Source organism: Sarcophilus harrisii, chromosome 5 (assembly GCF_902635505.1).
Source record: "Sarcophilus harrisii chromosome 5, mSarHar1.11, whole genome shotgun sequence".
NCBI classification, from domain to species: domain Eukaryota; kingdom Metazoa; phylum Chordata; class Mammalia; order Dasyuromorphia; family Dasyuridae; genus Sarcophilus; species Sarcophilus harrisii.
Window position 1 is genome coordinate 177092680 of NC_045430.1, and position 16833 is coordinate 177109512.

The window sequence follows — 16833 nt, forward strand, 5'->3', positions numbered from 1 at the left end:
AGGCATTAGATTACTCCTATTACTGCTTCTTCCTCCCTTTCCTGCCCACCCCCTAGACTCGGAATAATTAATTTCAGATCCATGGCAGATTCCAAGGCAGTTTCCTCCTCCCTGCTACTCTCTGATTCCTATCAGGACCTGACTGGATGCCTCCTTTCTCTTCCCCACTCTCTCCCAGACTCCGTCCCTTCCTTGCTCTGAATGCACCCTATCCCTAGTCCCCCCAAAGAGGCTGGGAAACAGACAGTGGGAGGAATGGACCCAGAGCAGAGCCCAGGACAAGGCAGAAGCCAGTGTAAGGAGTCCCAGTCCCGATTTGGAACCGAAGGGGTCCCCGCAGCCTCCCGCCTCCAGCCTGGAAGCCCAGCTGGGTCTTACCATTTTCTTCTGCAGTGGTCAGTGCAGGCTCCTGCTTGGCCAGTGCCAGGGCCAGGAAGAATAGGAGAAGAGCTGCTGGGAACAGCCTCCAGGGGCCTCCCATAAGGGCCATGCTCCTCTCCCGGGCGCTTCTCTGAGCTAGAAGATCAAGGGAGGGAGCCAGGGGGTGGGTGGTGGGGAGGCTGGGGCCGGACAGGGGGTGGGTGGGGAAAGAAACTTTAAGGCTGCCTCTCTGGCTTTTGTTCAGACAGCCTGGTGTCCCTCCTCCTCTTGTCCAGCTGAGAAGATTAGGACAGTGGAAAAGTACAAGGTGGCCCTAAAAGACAAGGATGGGGGTCAAAGGCTTCCTCTGACAGTGCTACCTCTGTGCCCCCGAGCCTCAGTCCGTTCTTATGTAAAATTTGGGGCTGGGCAAGATAGCCTCTGAGGTCCCTTCCAGTTCTAAATCTATGATCCATCTCCCTCATCTCCGGCCATCTAGCAGCTCCTTTTCAGAACTCTCCTGTCTCCAACCTCTAGAATCTCAACTAGAAAAAGAACAGTCCCCAGACTGCTGATATCCCTGAAAAATCAATTTTAAAAAATAATCTTAGACCTGCTACGTTTATCAAGTGAGCATATGTCTCTATTATTTATTAGGTGTGAGTGGGTACTGGACACTTCTCGAGGTTCCACAGGAAATCTGTTCAGATTGTCTGAGAGACTTGGTCTGATTCTTTGAGCTCTATATAAAACTAGCAGAGAAATAGAATTCCATCAGTCTTCAAGCCAGGAGCCCCCTGAGAAGTGATAAGATAGGGGAGGAGGAAAGCAGACTCTGAGCTTTGGTCTCAACTTCCTTTCAGAAGAGAAAGACCCTCCTCCCCCTCTAATCCCCTCCCAATGCCTGTACCCCCACTCTAGCCAGTGGGGGACCTTGGGAACCTTGAGTAATTTGGACTTCCTGTGTTATTTGCATTCTAGTAACATGCCTGGAAGGAGAGAAGGACAGCCTGAACAAGATAAGGAAAGCAGATTAGCTACACAAAAAGCCCAGCAGAAAAGTTGGAAAGGGAAAACCTAAATTCCCATAGGGAACTTCATGAATTCTCCCCAAGGAATGAAAAGGACTTCCAGCCACCAAGCCCAGTTGCAAGTTACTCCTTTGCCATGAAAGTTCAGCAAGTTTGAGCTTATTTCCTTTATAATCTGTATGTATTGGTAGAAAAGAGTGTTACAGACTTGGGGAAGAATTAATCAATGATCAATTAGCAATTAGTAAGCATCTACTATGTGCCAGGCACTGTGCTAAGCATTGGGAATGCAAAAAGAAGCAAAAGGCAGTCCCTGCCCTCAAGGAGCTTGCAATCTATGCTTGCAGCATACAAATCTATATTATATAAGATATAATATCACATAATATAAAATTAGGTTATATACTTTAATGTAATATTTTGTATTATATACAGATATATTATATATTATAATATATTATTATTAATTTATTATTATAGTATTATAATACTATAATTATATTATATACTATAATATAATGTATTATCTATTTGTTTACATGTTGCATAAAATATATACATGCATACATATATATCAAACCATATATAGGATAAATAGTAAATAAGAAAGAGAAGGCACTGGAATTAAAAGGGGTTGGGAAGGCTTCCTCTAGGAGGTGGGATTTTAGCTGGGATTTATTAACTGCTCTTAGTATGCTAAGAGTATAAATACCCCATAGAAACTTGTGGGGGGTTGTGAACTGTAGCATTAAGCAAACAACCTTCTTCTTCTTCAGGATTAACCTTAGAATTCAAGGGTCAGACTGATGTGACCCTGGTATCACCACTTTGGTGACCTGACTCATTAGTATAAGCTGCAAAAGTAACTCAATAATATATAGGGGACAAATAAATAACTAAGAATAAGAGGGGACTTTATGGCATTGGAGCCATGAGCAAGCAAGTGTTTACTCTATTCTGTCAGCTTCTCCCACTTCACTCCATGTGCCCTGCTCTCCTTCCCTCTGATAATGTGGCCTTTATCTTCACTCTTCTTCCTTCTCCTGGTATCCTACCAAAAAGCCATAGTCTCTTGTTTCTTTTCTCTCCTTCTTGCCCCCCAAAACTGCCACTCTTGGTCTCCCTACTAAAATGTCCCCCTGGACTCTTCTATCGCCAAAATATGGCAGTAGTAATGGGCCCCCAGTGGCCATTGCCTCCTCTTTCCCTGCTGCTTCTAACAATGGCTCCCCAGCTACTACATTCTGAGTTCTAGGCTAAACTGAGTTCCAGAAGTGTTACTACTGGGCTTATATCCCAAAGAGATTTTAAAGAAGCGAAAGGGACCTGTATGTGCCAAATGTCTGTGGCAGCCCTCTTTGTAATGGCCAGAAACTGGAAACTAAGTGAATGCCCATCAATTGGAGAATGGCTGAATAAATTGTGGTATATGAATATTATGGAATATTATTGTTCTATAGGAAATGACCAGCAGGGTGATTTCAGAAAGGCCTGGAGAGACTTACATGAACTGCTGCTAAATGAAATGAGCAGGGCCACGAGATCATTATACACTTCAACAATAATACTATATGATGATCAATTCTGATGGAAGTGTCTGTCTTCAACAATGAGATGATTGAGGCCAGTTCCAACGATCTTGTGATGAAGAGAGCCATCTACAGCCAGAGAGAGAACTTCAGGAACTAAGTGTTGATCACAATATAACATTCTCATTCTTTTTGTTGTTTGTTTGTTTGTATTTTGTTTTCTTACTCATTTTCTTTCCTTTTTGATCTAATCTTTCTTGTGCAGCAAGATAATTGTAGAAATATGTTTACATATATTAGATTTAACATATATAACATACATTGGATTACTTGCCATCAGGGAAGGGGGTAGAGGGAAGGAGGAGAAAATTTGGAACACAAGGCTATGCAATGGTCAATATTGAAAAATTATCCGTGCTTATGTTTTGAAAATAAAAAGCTTTAATAATAACAAAAAGAAATATGTATTAAAAATTAATGTACATGTATAACTGAAAAAAGGAAAGCAATAAAAAGGGAGGGGAGAAAAAAAAAGATCCAACTAAAATCCCAGCTTCTAAAGCAACTCTTTCCTCTTTATTCTTCTAGTGCCATTATTCTCTTAATTATTTCCTATTTATCCTCTATACAGCCAGTTTGTATATATTGGTTGTCTGTCCCTTCAGCTTATAACCTTCTTGAAGCTTGGTACTGTCTTTTGCTGGGGACCAAAATAGTCCTCGTTACTTAGCATAGTGCCTGCCACATAGTAGGCATTTAGTCTGTTTTTAGATTATTTATAAGCACACCCTGAGTCCATGACACAGATAAGGTTAAACTTGTCTTTTTTAAATTATTTTTTAAAAGCTTTTTATTTTTAAAACATATGCATGGATAATTTGTATTTTATTTTATTTTATTTTTTAAATTTAATAGCCTTTTATTTACAGGATATATACATGGGTAACTTTACAGCATTAACAATTGCCAAACCTCTTGTTCCAATTTTTCACCTCTTACCCCCCCACCCCCTCCCCTAAATGGCAGGATGACCAGTAGATGTTAAATATATTAAAATATAACTTAGATACATAATAAGTATACAATGCATGGATAATTTGACATTGATCCTTGCATAGCCTTATGTTTCAGATTTTCTCCTTCCCCTCATCCCCTCTCCTAGATGGCAAACAATCCAATATATGTTATACATGTTAAAGTATATGTTAAATCCAATATGTATAGCGTATTTATACAATTCTCTTGCTGCACAAGAAAAATCAGATTAAAAAGGAAAGAAAATGAGTAAGAAAACAACAGCAAAAAGAGTGTTATATTGTGATCCAAATTCAGTTTCCCTATCCTCTCTCTGGGTGTAGATGGCTCTCTTCATCACAAGATCATTGGAACTAGTCTGAATCTTCTCATTGTTGGAAAGAGTCAGGTTCATCAGAATTGATCGTCGTATAATATTGTTGTTTCTGTGTACAATGATCTCCTGGAAGAACCACTTCTCAAAGAACCAGTGGAACATTGTATACAGTAACAGCAACATTGTGTCATGAAACACTATGATAGACTTAGTTCTTCTCAGCAATGCAATGATCAAGACAATTCCAAAAGACTCCTGAGAGAAAATACTATTTACATCCAGAGAAAGAACTATGGAGTCTCAAGTTAGATTGAAATATAGTATTTTCACTTTTTTTTGCTTTTTGTTTTTTCTTTCTTGTGGTTTTCCCTTTTATTCTGAGTCTTCTTTCACAGCATGACTAATGTGGAAATAATGTGTGACATGATTGTATATGGACAACCTATATCAGATCGCTTGTCATCTTGGACAGGGGGAGGGAAGAATTTGGAACACAAAATCAAACAAAAATGAATGTTGAAAACTATTTTTACATATAATTAGGAAAATAAAATTCTATTAAGTGGGGAGGAAAGAAAACAAAGATAAGAATCTAAATAGAAAAAAATTCATGCTCTATCTAAGAGAGGGTCACCATATGAGGAAGGACCTCAATAAGGAAGAACCCTCCAAGTCTCTCAGAATCTCCAAAGAGGCAGGCAAGTAGAGCTATCAAACCACAGAGATAATATGAGCTCCTATAATTAGATTCAAAGCAACTCATTTCATCAGTACAAGATGAGGGACCTATGGTTATATCCATTTGATCACCTCCCTGCTAATTCTTACAGAGAAAAAAAAATTAGGGATTTTAGTGACCTGAAAGCTTATCTTAGGCTATATTAAATGAGGTGTGATGTCTAGAATATGGGAGGTGATCATCCTGCTTGTACTTTGCCTGGGTCAGATGACAACCAGAATATTCCTCTGGGAACCCCATTTCAGGAGGAATATCGAAAACAGTAGGGAATCCAGAGGAGGACATTAAGAGTAAGACTGTGTAAAGAAATATAGTTGTTTAGTTGTTGTCCTTTGCTTTTGAAGAGGACCAAAATGACATCGCTATGTCAGAGGCGAGTTACAATGTCTGACTGTGGCTGATCAGATCAATATGAGCTTGCAATGTTCTGTCACGGGTTGGACATGAATAATCCCTATGAACATTTGATGTGAATTCTCTAACTTTGTACATCTCTTATGTTTCTTCTTCTCTAATTCAATTATGCTTTGTTCACCTTCTCTGATGAGAGCACATCATGCTAGGTGGTCCTGTGCCAGTGTTTTCCATGTTATACAATCAATTCTAAAGTTCTTAAGGAAGACTTTGAGAGTATCCTTGTATTGCTTTTTCTGAGCACCTTATGAGTGCTTGCCCTGTGTGAGTTCTCCATAAAATAGTCTTTTTTGGCACTGGAACAATGCAACCAGCCTAAACAGAGCTGTGCTCTCTGCAGTTCAGTTGGAATACTTGTTAGTTTAGTTCAAGAAGGGATTTCAGTATCTAGTACCTTATTCTGCCCAGTGATCTTCAGAATTTTCCTAAGACAATTCAAATGGAAGCAGTTCAATAAAGAGATATATTGTAAGGGCACCTAGGTGTTGCAGTAGATAGAGCACCAACCCTGAAGTCAGAAGGATCTGAGTTCAAATGTGATCTCAGACACTTAACCTCCTAGCTGTGTGACCCTGGGCAAGTCACAAACCCAATTGCCCCAGCAAAAAGAAAAGAAAAAAATATATATTGCAAATGAAGGTTGGCCTAGATGCAACAGATCTAAAACTATATTATAAAGCAGTGGTCAACAAAACCATTTGGTAATGACTAAGAAATAGAGTAGTTGACCAGTGGCATAGGTTAGGTTCACAAGACACAATAGTCAATGACTATAGTAATCTAGTTTTGATAAACTCAAAGATCTCAGCTTTGGGAAGAAGAAATCAATTTTTTGACAAAAACTTCTGGGAAAATTGGAAAATAGTATGGTAGAAACTAGGCACTGACCAACTCCTTATACCCTATACCAATATAAGGTCATTAGTTCATGATTGAAACATAAAGAGTGTTACTGTAAACAAATTAGGAGAACAAAAGATAGTCTATTTCTTAGATCTGTGGAGAAGGAAGAAATTCATGGCCAAAGAAGAGCTAGAGTACATTGTAAAATGCAAAATGAATAATTTGGATTGTATTAAATAAAAAGGTTTTGTGCAAACAAAACCAATGCAGATAAGATTAGAAGGGAAGCAGAAAATGGGGGAGATTTTTATATCCAAGAGTTCTGATAAAGGCCTCATTTCTAAAATATATAGAAAATTGACTCAAATTTATAATACAAGCCATTCTCCAAATGAAAAATCAAATGATGTGAACAGATAATTTTCAGATGAAGAAATCAAAATACTTTCTAATCAAATGGGGAAAACTCTTTAAGAAACACTTAGGAGACAAAACTATTTAGTCATACTTTTTGTAATAGCAAAGAATTAGAAACAAAGTAGATTCTAGTCAATTGGGGGGGTAAACAAATTATGGTACATGATATAAATTGTTTTTTTGTGGTGGTGGTGGTGGTTGTTTTTTAATTAAAGCTTTTATTTTCAATATATATACATGAATAATTTTCAACATTCAACAAAATCTTATGTTCTAAATTTTTTCTCTCTAATTCACCCATTCCCTCCCCTAGATGACAACTAATCTAATATATTAAACATATGCAATTCTTCTACACGTATTTTCCCAATTACATGATACAAATTGTTAAATAAAATGTGATATGATTATAATGAATATTACTGTGCTGTAAGAAATGGTGTTTGTGATAAATATAGAGAAGTATGGGCAGATCTCTAGGAACTGATACAGAGTAAAGTAAGCAGAGTAAAAAATATATATTATGTATACATATATACACACAGTAACTAGAATAACATAATTGGAAAATATGATTCACCAAAGAAATAAAAAAAATCATTGTATTAAAAGTATAAGGATCAAGAGGATCAAATGAAGCTAGATGAAAAGACATCCCCAAATCACTTCTTCATGGAAGCAAGAGGTCCACAGGATCATAAATCCCATATGTTTTTGGACTCTTTTCAATATATTGATATGTTTTATGGGTATTTATCTTTTAACAAATATTATTATTTGTTATTTGTGTTGGCTCTCTGGCAGGAGGATGGGAAAATACTGGGGATAACTATAATATAAAAATCAGAAAATTTCAATAAAAACTTTTTTTTTTTTTGCTAAGGCAATTAGGGTTAAGTGACTTGTCCAGGGTCACACAGCTAGGAAGTGAAAACTTATTTTTTAATGAAAAGTTTGGGAATTGGTCCCCCCCAAAAAAATTGAACACCCAAGAAAAGTGTTCGCTAGGTGGCACAACAGATAAGAGTCAGGAAGACTCATCTTCCTGAGTTCAAATCTGGCTTCAGACACTTACTAGTTGTGTGACACTGAGCAAGTCACTGCTTGCCTCAGTTTCCTCATCTGTAAAATGAGTTGAAGAAGGAAATGGCAAACTACTGCAGAATCTTTGTCAAGAAAACCTCAGTGGAAACAGAGTCAGACATTACTGAACTTAGAAAAGTGCTCAATATACAAAGTGGAACACATATAAGTGTTACTCATTTCTTTTGCCACAAAATACTCATAAGCAGTCATTGATAAATATTTAAAACATGTAACGATGCTTTCCCTGAAAGACTGATACTTAAAACACTGAACAATTTGTGGAACTGTTGAACCTATATTTCATTTCCACTATGTGGAACCATCGCTTGTGGCCATTAATGGGCTTATCTAATCCTGTCAGTGGTCATCCCCTTTTAAAAGTTGTTACAAAGACCACCTCTTTAAGAGGGCAGGTAGGTGGTGCAATGGATAGAGCACTAGCCCTGAAGTCAGGAGGACCTGAGTTCAAATCTGGTCTCAGACACTTAATACTTCCTAGCTGTGTGACCCTGGGTAAGTCACTTAGCCCCAATTGTCTCAGGAAAAATAACAATAACAACAACAACAACAAAGACCACCTCTTCAACAACAAGATTATATGAAGATCAATTCTGATGGATGTGACTCTTTCCAACAATGAGATGATTGAGGCCAGTTCCAATGGTTTTGTAACACCCAGAGAAAGACTGTGGGAACTGAGTGTGGATCACAACATAGCATTTTCATTCTTTCTGTTGTTTTTCACTTGCATTTTGTTTTCTTTCTTATTTTTTTCCTTTTTGATCTGATTTTTCTTGTGCAGCACAATAACTGTATAAATATGTCTACATATATTGGATTTAACATAGATTTTAACACGTTTAACATGTATTGGACAATCTGCCATCTAGGGGAGGGAGTGGGAGGAAGGAGGGGAAAATTTGGAACAGACGGTTTTGTAAGGGTCAATGTTGAAAAATAATCCATGCATATGTTTTGAAAATATAAAGCTTTAATATAAAAAAAAAACACAAAGAAAACAAAGATTGCTTCTCACTGGGAAGTCAGTGCTTGGACCCATAAAATCCTAATTTTACAAACTCCTGATCACATGCCTGGAAATATAGTAGGTACAATATAAATGCTATTATCCTTGTTGTCTCATCATTGTGAGTGGCAGTCAAGGCTAGGAATATCCATCTCAGGATTACTGTTTGATTGTCTATGAGAGAAACACAAAGCCAAAGAGGCAGCTTAAGGACTTGAGATAGAGTCAAACTCACCTTGACAAGCAGCAAATCTTCTATTGCTTAAAGTCATCATTGTTTCTGGGAGGGGAGAGGAGTGAGATCCCCTTTTCTTCTACTCTCCAAAGTCAGAGTCAGGGTTAGAAACATCTCAACACATTCCAAAGAGAGGAAGAGGAAATAAAGGGCAGAGTTATTCCTCTGTCTAGTTGTTTTTCATTTGTGTCCTACTTTCTGTGTGCCCTTTGGGTGTTTTCTTGGCAAAGGTAGTGAAATAAGTTGCCATTTCCTTCTCTGGTTCATTTAACAGATGAGGAAACTGAGGCAAGCAGGATTAAATTACTTGCCCAAAGTCAGACAGCTAGGAGGTATCTAAGGTCACATTTGTACTCAGATCCTCCTCACTCCAAGAGTAGTGCTGTATCCACTGAACCCCAAGTCTCTAGAACGGCAGCTTATTCAGATTCAATTGATAATCATAGTCCACCATCCTACCCCAGTCTCATAAAGGCGCTAGAATACAAGCATCTCTGGAAAGTGCCAAGGTGCTGACTCGGCTCCGTGTATGCCCTTTGAGATGGCCCCTGGCCTATCTCCCTCCACATATACTTAGCTCCATGGGAAATCAAATTAATAAGCATTTATTAAATGCCTACTGTATACCAAGTACGATTTAAAGTGCTAGGGATTCAAAAAAAATGTAAAAATAGTTCCTGCGCCCAAGAAGTATTTAGAAGATAAGAGGAAGATTCTGCTATTGTCTGATTCCTTTTCTCTATGATACCAGTTACAATTATTCCTTTCACATCACAGGAGTTAGGGGCATGCTACCCATGATATAGAAAATCCACATAACATTTTTTGGCTCTGCCTTCATACCAGAAAAAACATCTGAATTATTATGGTATTAAGAAATAAATTATGTTGATGTTATACAATACTGCATATATATTTTATGCATTTCTGAGTTTCTAAACTTTTTCTGTCATCTATGTCATTCTGTCATCTTCGTGTATCATCTGAGGCTTCTGCAAAACTCCTCCAAAATTCCCATTTAATTTCTGATGTTAACCCATGATATATTGAAACTTCAATAGAGAAAATTGAGAAGTGGAAGGGATAACTATAGTCTGTTCTGAAATTCAAGTTCAGAACTGCTTATATGGCCCCTTGCAGCAAATGGAAGGCTGGACAATGTACAGAATGAAATGAGATAATCTTATTAGCTACTATGTGTGGGAGTAGGAGGGTGGGGTGTAAGGAGGGACTGCTCATAAGGGTATTATCAGCTCATTCTCCAGACCTACAGCGGTTAACCCAGTATACCAGCTGCCACCATCTTGACCCATATCCCCTTGGCTCTGAGCTGCCTGTATCCAACCAATATTGTCCCATCCGGAATTTTGCACTTGGGAGCTGTAAAGGGGCACATACAAGGTGATCCAGACCTCAGAACCATCAATTTCCTGAGGCTTCAGTTTGGAACCTGATGGAGCAGTGGTCAGAAGCGCTCGGAAAAGAGAAAGGCTGCTTCTCCCTCCAGGTAAGATTTAGTAGGGCTGGCAGGCTTGGCAGAGACATTGGGAGAAGTCGGGCATCTCAGCATATGGCAGATTCCTGGGTTTTCTTTTGAAAAATAAAGGTTGGGCTAAGAGGAAAATCCTAAAAGATCTAGGGAAACTTAGGTAGGAATGACAGAACAGGTCACATAGGGCTAACCAGTTAATCAGAGACCAGAATATTCCCCAAGGGTCTAAGTCCATGATGACCAACAAACAGCAAGAATTAGAAAAACAAGGGTTTCTGGTGGCTGAAAGTCCAGGGAGGGAGCAGTTTATTTCAGACGGCCAAGAAGGAGAAGCTGGGCTTCTGGGAGAGGCAAAGGGGCTCTTTCCCCCAGTCTTGTTCCCCTATTCGTTGCCTGACTGGTGGAGGTGTCACTCGGCAATGATTGAGCGAGATCCAAGAATACAGTCCCCTCAAGCATTTAAGAACGCATAGACTGAGCCCACTTTAACGTGCAAATGTCTGAGCTCTGCTTTTGGCCATCCATGGGACAGGCTACCCAGACCCTTCCTCCTTTCTGCTTTTTGCCTTCAGTTTCACTGCTGACTTTGCCAACCCTTCCTGCCCTACATCCTGTCCCCTTCACCTTGGCCCAGGACAAGGCATGTCCTGGGGGGATCTTGGAGTCATACTAAAAAGCACTGACAACACATTCAGGGAGAAAACGAAGATTGGAGACAAAGCTGGGCAGCCCCATTCCCACAACCATTTGCTGTGAGAGTCCCGTCCTTGCCATCCATCTGCTTCTGTTTCTTTCTCTTTTCTTTTTCTTCCTCTTTATTACAGGGAGAGTTGGTCATCACAGAGAAGTAGAACTGGAGCAAACCCCTTCATCCTCCCTCGGATGTAGCAGGAGCGCTGAGCTTGGATCCCTTAATCTAACAAAGGACACAGGGTATTTCAAGTCTGCCCTCTCTCTCCCCTGTGGTAGAGTGGGAAGATCAATCTGGGATGGGGCTCCTATGTGCTGCAATCGAATTCGGGGGGCTGGTAGATCCAAAGACCATGTAACCTCAGGGATTTAGTGCCAGGCTCTACTGATGGAAAGAAAATAGAGGTCACCCTCTTTCTCTCATAGTGGACAACAGCAAAGAGCAGATCCTGGAGGCTGGAATGGCCAAGAGGAGGGTGACATGGAACACCTTGCTGCTGACTATAGTCGTGACCTCTCACCTAAACACAGGTACCAGGCTGAGGCTGGTAGTTCCATAACCAACTTTGTTCCCACCAAGGGTAGAAGCTGGTCCTTTAGGGTTCTGGTCACCAGTGAAGTTGGTGAGTGTCAGGAAAGGTAGACATAGGACAGAGGAGCACAATCAGACCCTAGAACAGGGTTACCTTTAGGGTTGGAGCTACAACCAAGCCCAGGATCCTAACTCGGATTCCATACTTCCCCCATGGTCCCGTATTTTTCCCTATTGATTTGCCATCTAATCGATGTCTCAAAAAGCAAATAAAATATATTGGTATTTAGGTGGTAGAAGTAGTAAGGACATTAAACACCAAACAGAAGATTTTATATTTGGTAGTAGGGAGCCATTGAAACTTATTATACAGGATGAATTACATGTTCGGACTCATGTTTTAGGAAAATCACTTTGATAGGTGAGTGGATGATGGTTAGGATGGAGAGGGATTTAAGGAAGGGAAACCAACCAGAAGACTTTGGTCATCGTCAAGGCATGTAGTGGTAGAATTATTTGTGAGTGGAGAACAGGGTATGTATCTTAGAGATGTTGTAAAGGTGTAATGACAAGACTTGACAACAGACTGGATAGGGGGAAGGTAGTATCAGATTATGGGAGTTTGGCCCATTGTTTCAGCCTTCCAAGATCTTTTTGTAATCCAGTATGTTAGGGCTCTGGAGTGTCATGAAGCCTGAGGCAGAGTGTTTCAAAAGGGAAGGGGTGGTCAGCATTGTCAAATATTTCGGATTCAAAAGAATGAGTTGATGAACAAAGGTGATTGATTTTTTGGGGAATTAAGATATCACTGGTGACCTTTAAAAGAGTAGTTTCAGTAGTTTAGTAGAGGTTCCTGTTGAGGCCCTTAAAATCTATGTCTATGTATCTTCAGCTGGTACAGATCAATGCATGGGGGGCAGCAACATCTTCACAGAGATCCCAGAAAACAGCCCCAATGGCTCCTTCGTGGCCAACCTGACAGACTTTGGGGACCCACGGACCAGCGGCTTGCAGCTCTACCTAAGTGGCCCCGACTCCCACTGGTTCTACCTGGAGGGGAAGACAATTCGTCTGAATGTTTCCACAGAGAAGACCCTGGACCGAGAGGTATGGAGAAGCCTTTGGGGAAGCTCTGGGTGGGAGGAAGGCTCTGGGGCAAGGAGAGGTTCAGTGAACAGGGATGCAAAGGAAGACTTGAGTTAGTGTAATCTAATGAAAACAGTGGAGAGCCAGTTTGGTCTACCACAAACAGCAAGTCAATTCACTTTCCAACACACTAAGCAATTCTAAGCATACGAGTCTCAGGGAATTGAGGCAGGAATCATTAATGGAATCACAGTTCCAGAACCAAAACAGAATAAAGCACTGGGCTCAGAGTTTGGAAACCTGGGTTCCAGATCCAGATTTGTTACTATTTGATTACACAAGTGGACAAGTCATACCTCGCCCCTCTCTGGGGTTCAGTTTCTTCATCTGTAAAATGAAAGAGTTTCAATAAATAATCCTTAAGGTCCTTTCTGGTCCTAAGAATCCGGGAGACTCATTATGGTGACAATGAGAAGTAAAACTGTGATGTATCCATTGCAGAAGGATTGCTGTCTTGGCCCTCCACATAGAAAGAACTCAGGCCAGGTGGGGGAAGACAAAAGTCTCCTCTCCTTCCCCATCTACACACCTAGATCCACTCTCCCTTTGGTGAACTGTCAGTGCCCCTGGGATCATGGTAGCAATGGCCATGGAGAAGAAGCCTAGAGTAAAGTGGACTGTGCTAGCAGAAATAATAACAATGACCACCACCACAATGATGACTGGCATTTATTTAACACTTTAAGGTTTATAAAACTTTAAATATATGCTCTCATTTGAGTCCCACAAAACCCTGTGAGGTTTAATGCTATTGTTACTATTATCACGCCCATTTTACAGATAAGGAAATGGAGGCTGAAAGGTTAATTTTCCCAGATTTACACAGGCAGTTCATATCTGAGATAGCATTTGAACCCAGGAATTGCTGACTGCAAGTCCTGCTCTCTGGAGTTTACCTGTAGGAGGTGGGTAGGTAACGATCAGTGAATGGGCAGTGACGACTGGCATTGAGAACAATAGTATGTGAAGCACTAGGACAGCAACAGAAACTATAATTACTCTGGGAAGGATGGTCAAAGTCTGTGTCTCTGACAGCTGCTGGGGCAGTGCTGCCATTTCTAATCCCTCCAGAGGTGTCTGTGGGGATGGACCATACATGGGTCCCGTTGGCTAAGGCTTTGGAGATGTCCTATATTATTTCAGCTGATCTTCCGAGGCCCCTAGAGGAAGATAAACTTCCCAGCTTCTGTCCATGGGCTAGTCCAGATTCCTTGAACCTCCATGTCCTTGGGGAACAACAGTGGGCTACTCTCTGGTCCGAGATTCCCCTCACTCTCCCCAGAAGCCCCACACTGCCCTCAGAATGCCTCTCTGTCCAGAGTACTTTGATTGGCTCGGCCGGAAGGGAAGCTAAGACTAACATCGGTCCCCCTGTCCAACCCTACAGGCTTTGAATCCTCCTGTTCTGGTAGTAACCCTGTTCTGTTCTGAAGACAGCTTCCCCACGGTGAGCCACCCAACTCCTCCTGTCCCTCTTGTATCCCAGCCCCATCCAAAGCACCCTCTCCTGCTGGGGGGGCTTCCTCCCGCATCCCTACCCTTCCCTTCATCTTCCCCACTCCTCAGGTGGAGTACAGGGTCATCATACAGGTGCTCAATGAGAACGACCACCGGCCCCGCTTCCAAGAAGATCCGCTTCTTCCCCAGAACATCAGTGAGGTAAGACATGGACTGAGGCGGAGAAGAGAGAAAGAGGCTTGGGAAGACGCAGTGATGGCAGGAGAGGGTTGGGCAGCTGGAAGGAGAGGAGCTGCAGCAGGAGGATTGGCTGGGAAGGCAAACCCAGCGCCCTCCCCATCTCCCTCCAGCTGGCAGCCCTCCACTCCGTGGTATTTACAACACTAGCAGAAGACGGTGATGGGGACTCCCTCCTGTATTCCATCGACAACACGTCTGTGAGTCTCTGCAAAGCAACCAGTAAGAGGGCTGAGCTTCGGGGCACAGCGATGACTCTCCAGAGGGACTCCATTGTGATCTTTATGGTCAGCCCTGTCCAAATTCCATTGCGACTTTCATGAAGGAATCTTGGGATTCCTGATCTTTGGGGATCAGAAACAAAAGATCATTGAATGATAGATTTAGACCTGGAAAGTTTCTAGAGGTCATCGGGTCCAACCTCTTATTTTACAGATAGGGAAACTGAGGCTTAGGGAGATTGGAAGATTAGGATTAGGGAGATGGCTCAGGGTCATACAAATGATAAACACCCCACGTAGCATTTAAACCCAAGTTCTCTGACTCCAGAAGTGGTTACTCTCCTTACACAATAGCACATGGCTTGGGAAGGGAGCTATAGCCACCATAGTGGAAAAGTCCCCAAACCCCTGACTTCACCTACCTCTCTGACTTACCATTTCAGCCTGATGCTGTGCACTTCCGCATTGACCTGCCCAACAGCGGGAGGGTGGTCCTGGCACAGCCGCTGGACTTTGAGACCAAACACAGACTCGAAGTGGTGATCCATGCCACGGTATGAAGTCACAGGCCATGGATGTGTGATCTGGGAACCTGTCATTCTGTGACCCAGCCAAGCAAAGACCCACACTGCCTGCCCAGGAGAGAGCTGAGAAGACAGACTGCAGGCAGTCCCAAAACCCTCCCTCCCAGCCACACCCTCGTGTCCATCTCCCTAGGCTGTTGCTTCCATTCCCCTTTTCTAATTTCTCTAAGTGGTTCAGGCCACAGCTGGTCTCTGTTCCCCTTTATAGCATGGTCACAGACCAAGTTCTGCACTTCCATCCCCACCCCCAAGTCTCTGATCCAATGGAAGGGTTTGCAGGAGGTCATTTAATTGTCACTGGACCTGTGTGGCAGTGGTGCGTGTGCTTGTCCCCTACACCATGTCACATGGAGAGGAATCCTCAGGGCTCTCTTGCCTTTTTCCTGGGTATCGAGGAGGATTCTGACCTTCCAAGAGGACAAATGGAATAAAAATAGAATAATCACCATAATAATAATAATAATGATATGAGTTACATCCGTCTGGCATTTTAAGGTTCACAAAGAGCTTTATATATGTTTTCTCATTTTATGCTGTCAGCAACCCTATGCCGTAGATAATATTTTTATCACCATTTTACAGATGAGAAAACAGAGGTTTGAGAGATTATGTAATTTGCCAAGGGCCGCCCAGCTGGTAAATGCCTGGGGCAAACTTCCTGATTCCAGGTCCAGTAAGCCTTGTTATTAATGAGGATGGTCTTCTCTTCAGGTTGGGGGTAACATGTTCTGTGTCTTGGGTGAGGGTCCTGCCCCTCCTAGGCTGACCTTGATCTCTCCCAACAGGAGACGAGTACCAGGGAACGATACAAGTGCACCACCACTGTCCACATCAATGTCCTGGACGGAGATGACCAGTACCCAAGCTTCCTGCCCTGCCGCCCCCTGGGACCTCAGAACTCCCATGTCTGCCTAAGCCCCATTTACACAGTCAACATCACGGAGGGAGAGACCCCAGTGAGTTCCTTGTTGGAATAGGGTTCTGGGAGTTCAAGGAGGTACCAAGCACACTGGTAAACTCGAGGGTACCAATTTCTAGTAGAAAGGACAAAAAGGGGAGACAGAGGCACCAGTTACTGCTCCTTTTCCCAGAAGAAATCTAGGCGAATACCCTTGTTCCTATGACTACCTCTTCTAACTGGGGTCTCTGTTCTTCACTTTGAGAAAAATATATTAAACAACTGTTGAGATTACAAAGATATTTTTAAATAATATAGTTCCTGCCCCCTTAGAGCTTACAATCTAATAGAAATTAATAATAATTAATAATAATACCATTATGTATAATCAAATAAAGGTGATACAAAATAGAATGGGAGAAGAGCAAAAGAGAGCTCTGGACAAAGTATAATAAGAAAACTTGAGGATAGAAGCAGTTACTTCTTGTCAGGGGTGATTGGGGAAGGCTACTTGAGCTCAGTCTTTTCGGGGTACTATGTAAA

The 16833-nt window shown here is 41.6% G+C and overlaps 1 protein-coding gene across 1 annotated transcript in view; it reads left to right on the plus strand.

Moving 5' to 3' along the window:
* The first annotated feature begins 11675 nt into the window (after window positions 1–11675).
* The window catches only part of LOC111721123 (cadherin-related family member 5-like), a 28881-nt gene continuing 23723 nt past the window's right edge, over window positions 11676–16833 (plus strand). Inside the window, 7 exon segments of the mRNA XM_031940218.1 lie at window positions 11676–11745; window positions 12639–12853; window positions 14280–14339; window positions 14459–14551; window positions 14701–14787; window positions 15252–15362; window positions 16178–16348. Of these exon segments, the coding sequence (XP_031796078.1) occupies window positions 11676–11745; window positions 12639–12853; window positions 14280–14339; window positions 14459–14551; window positions 14701–14787; window positions 15252–15362; window positions 16178–16348 (807 nt within the window).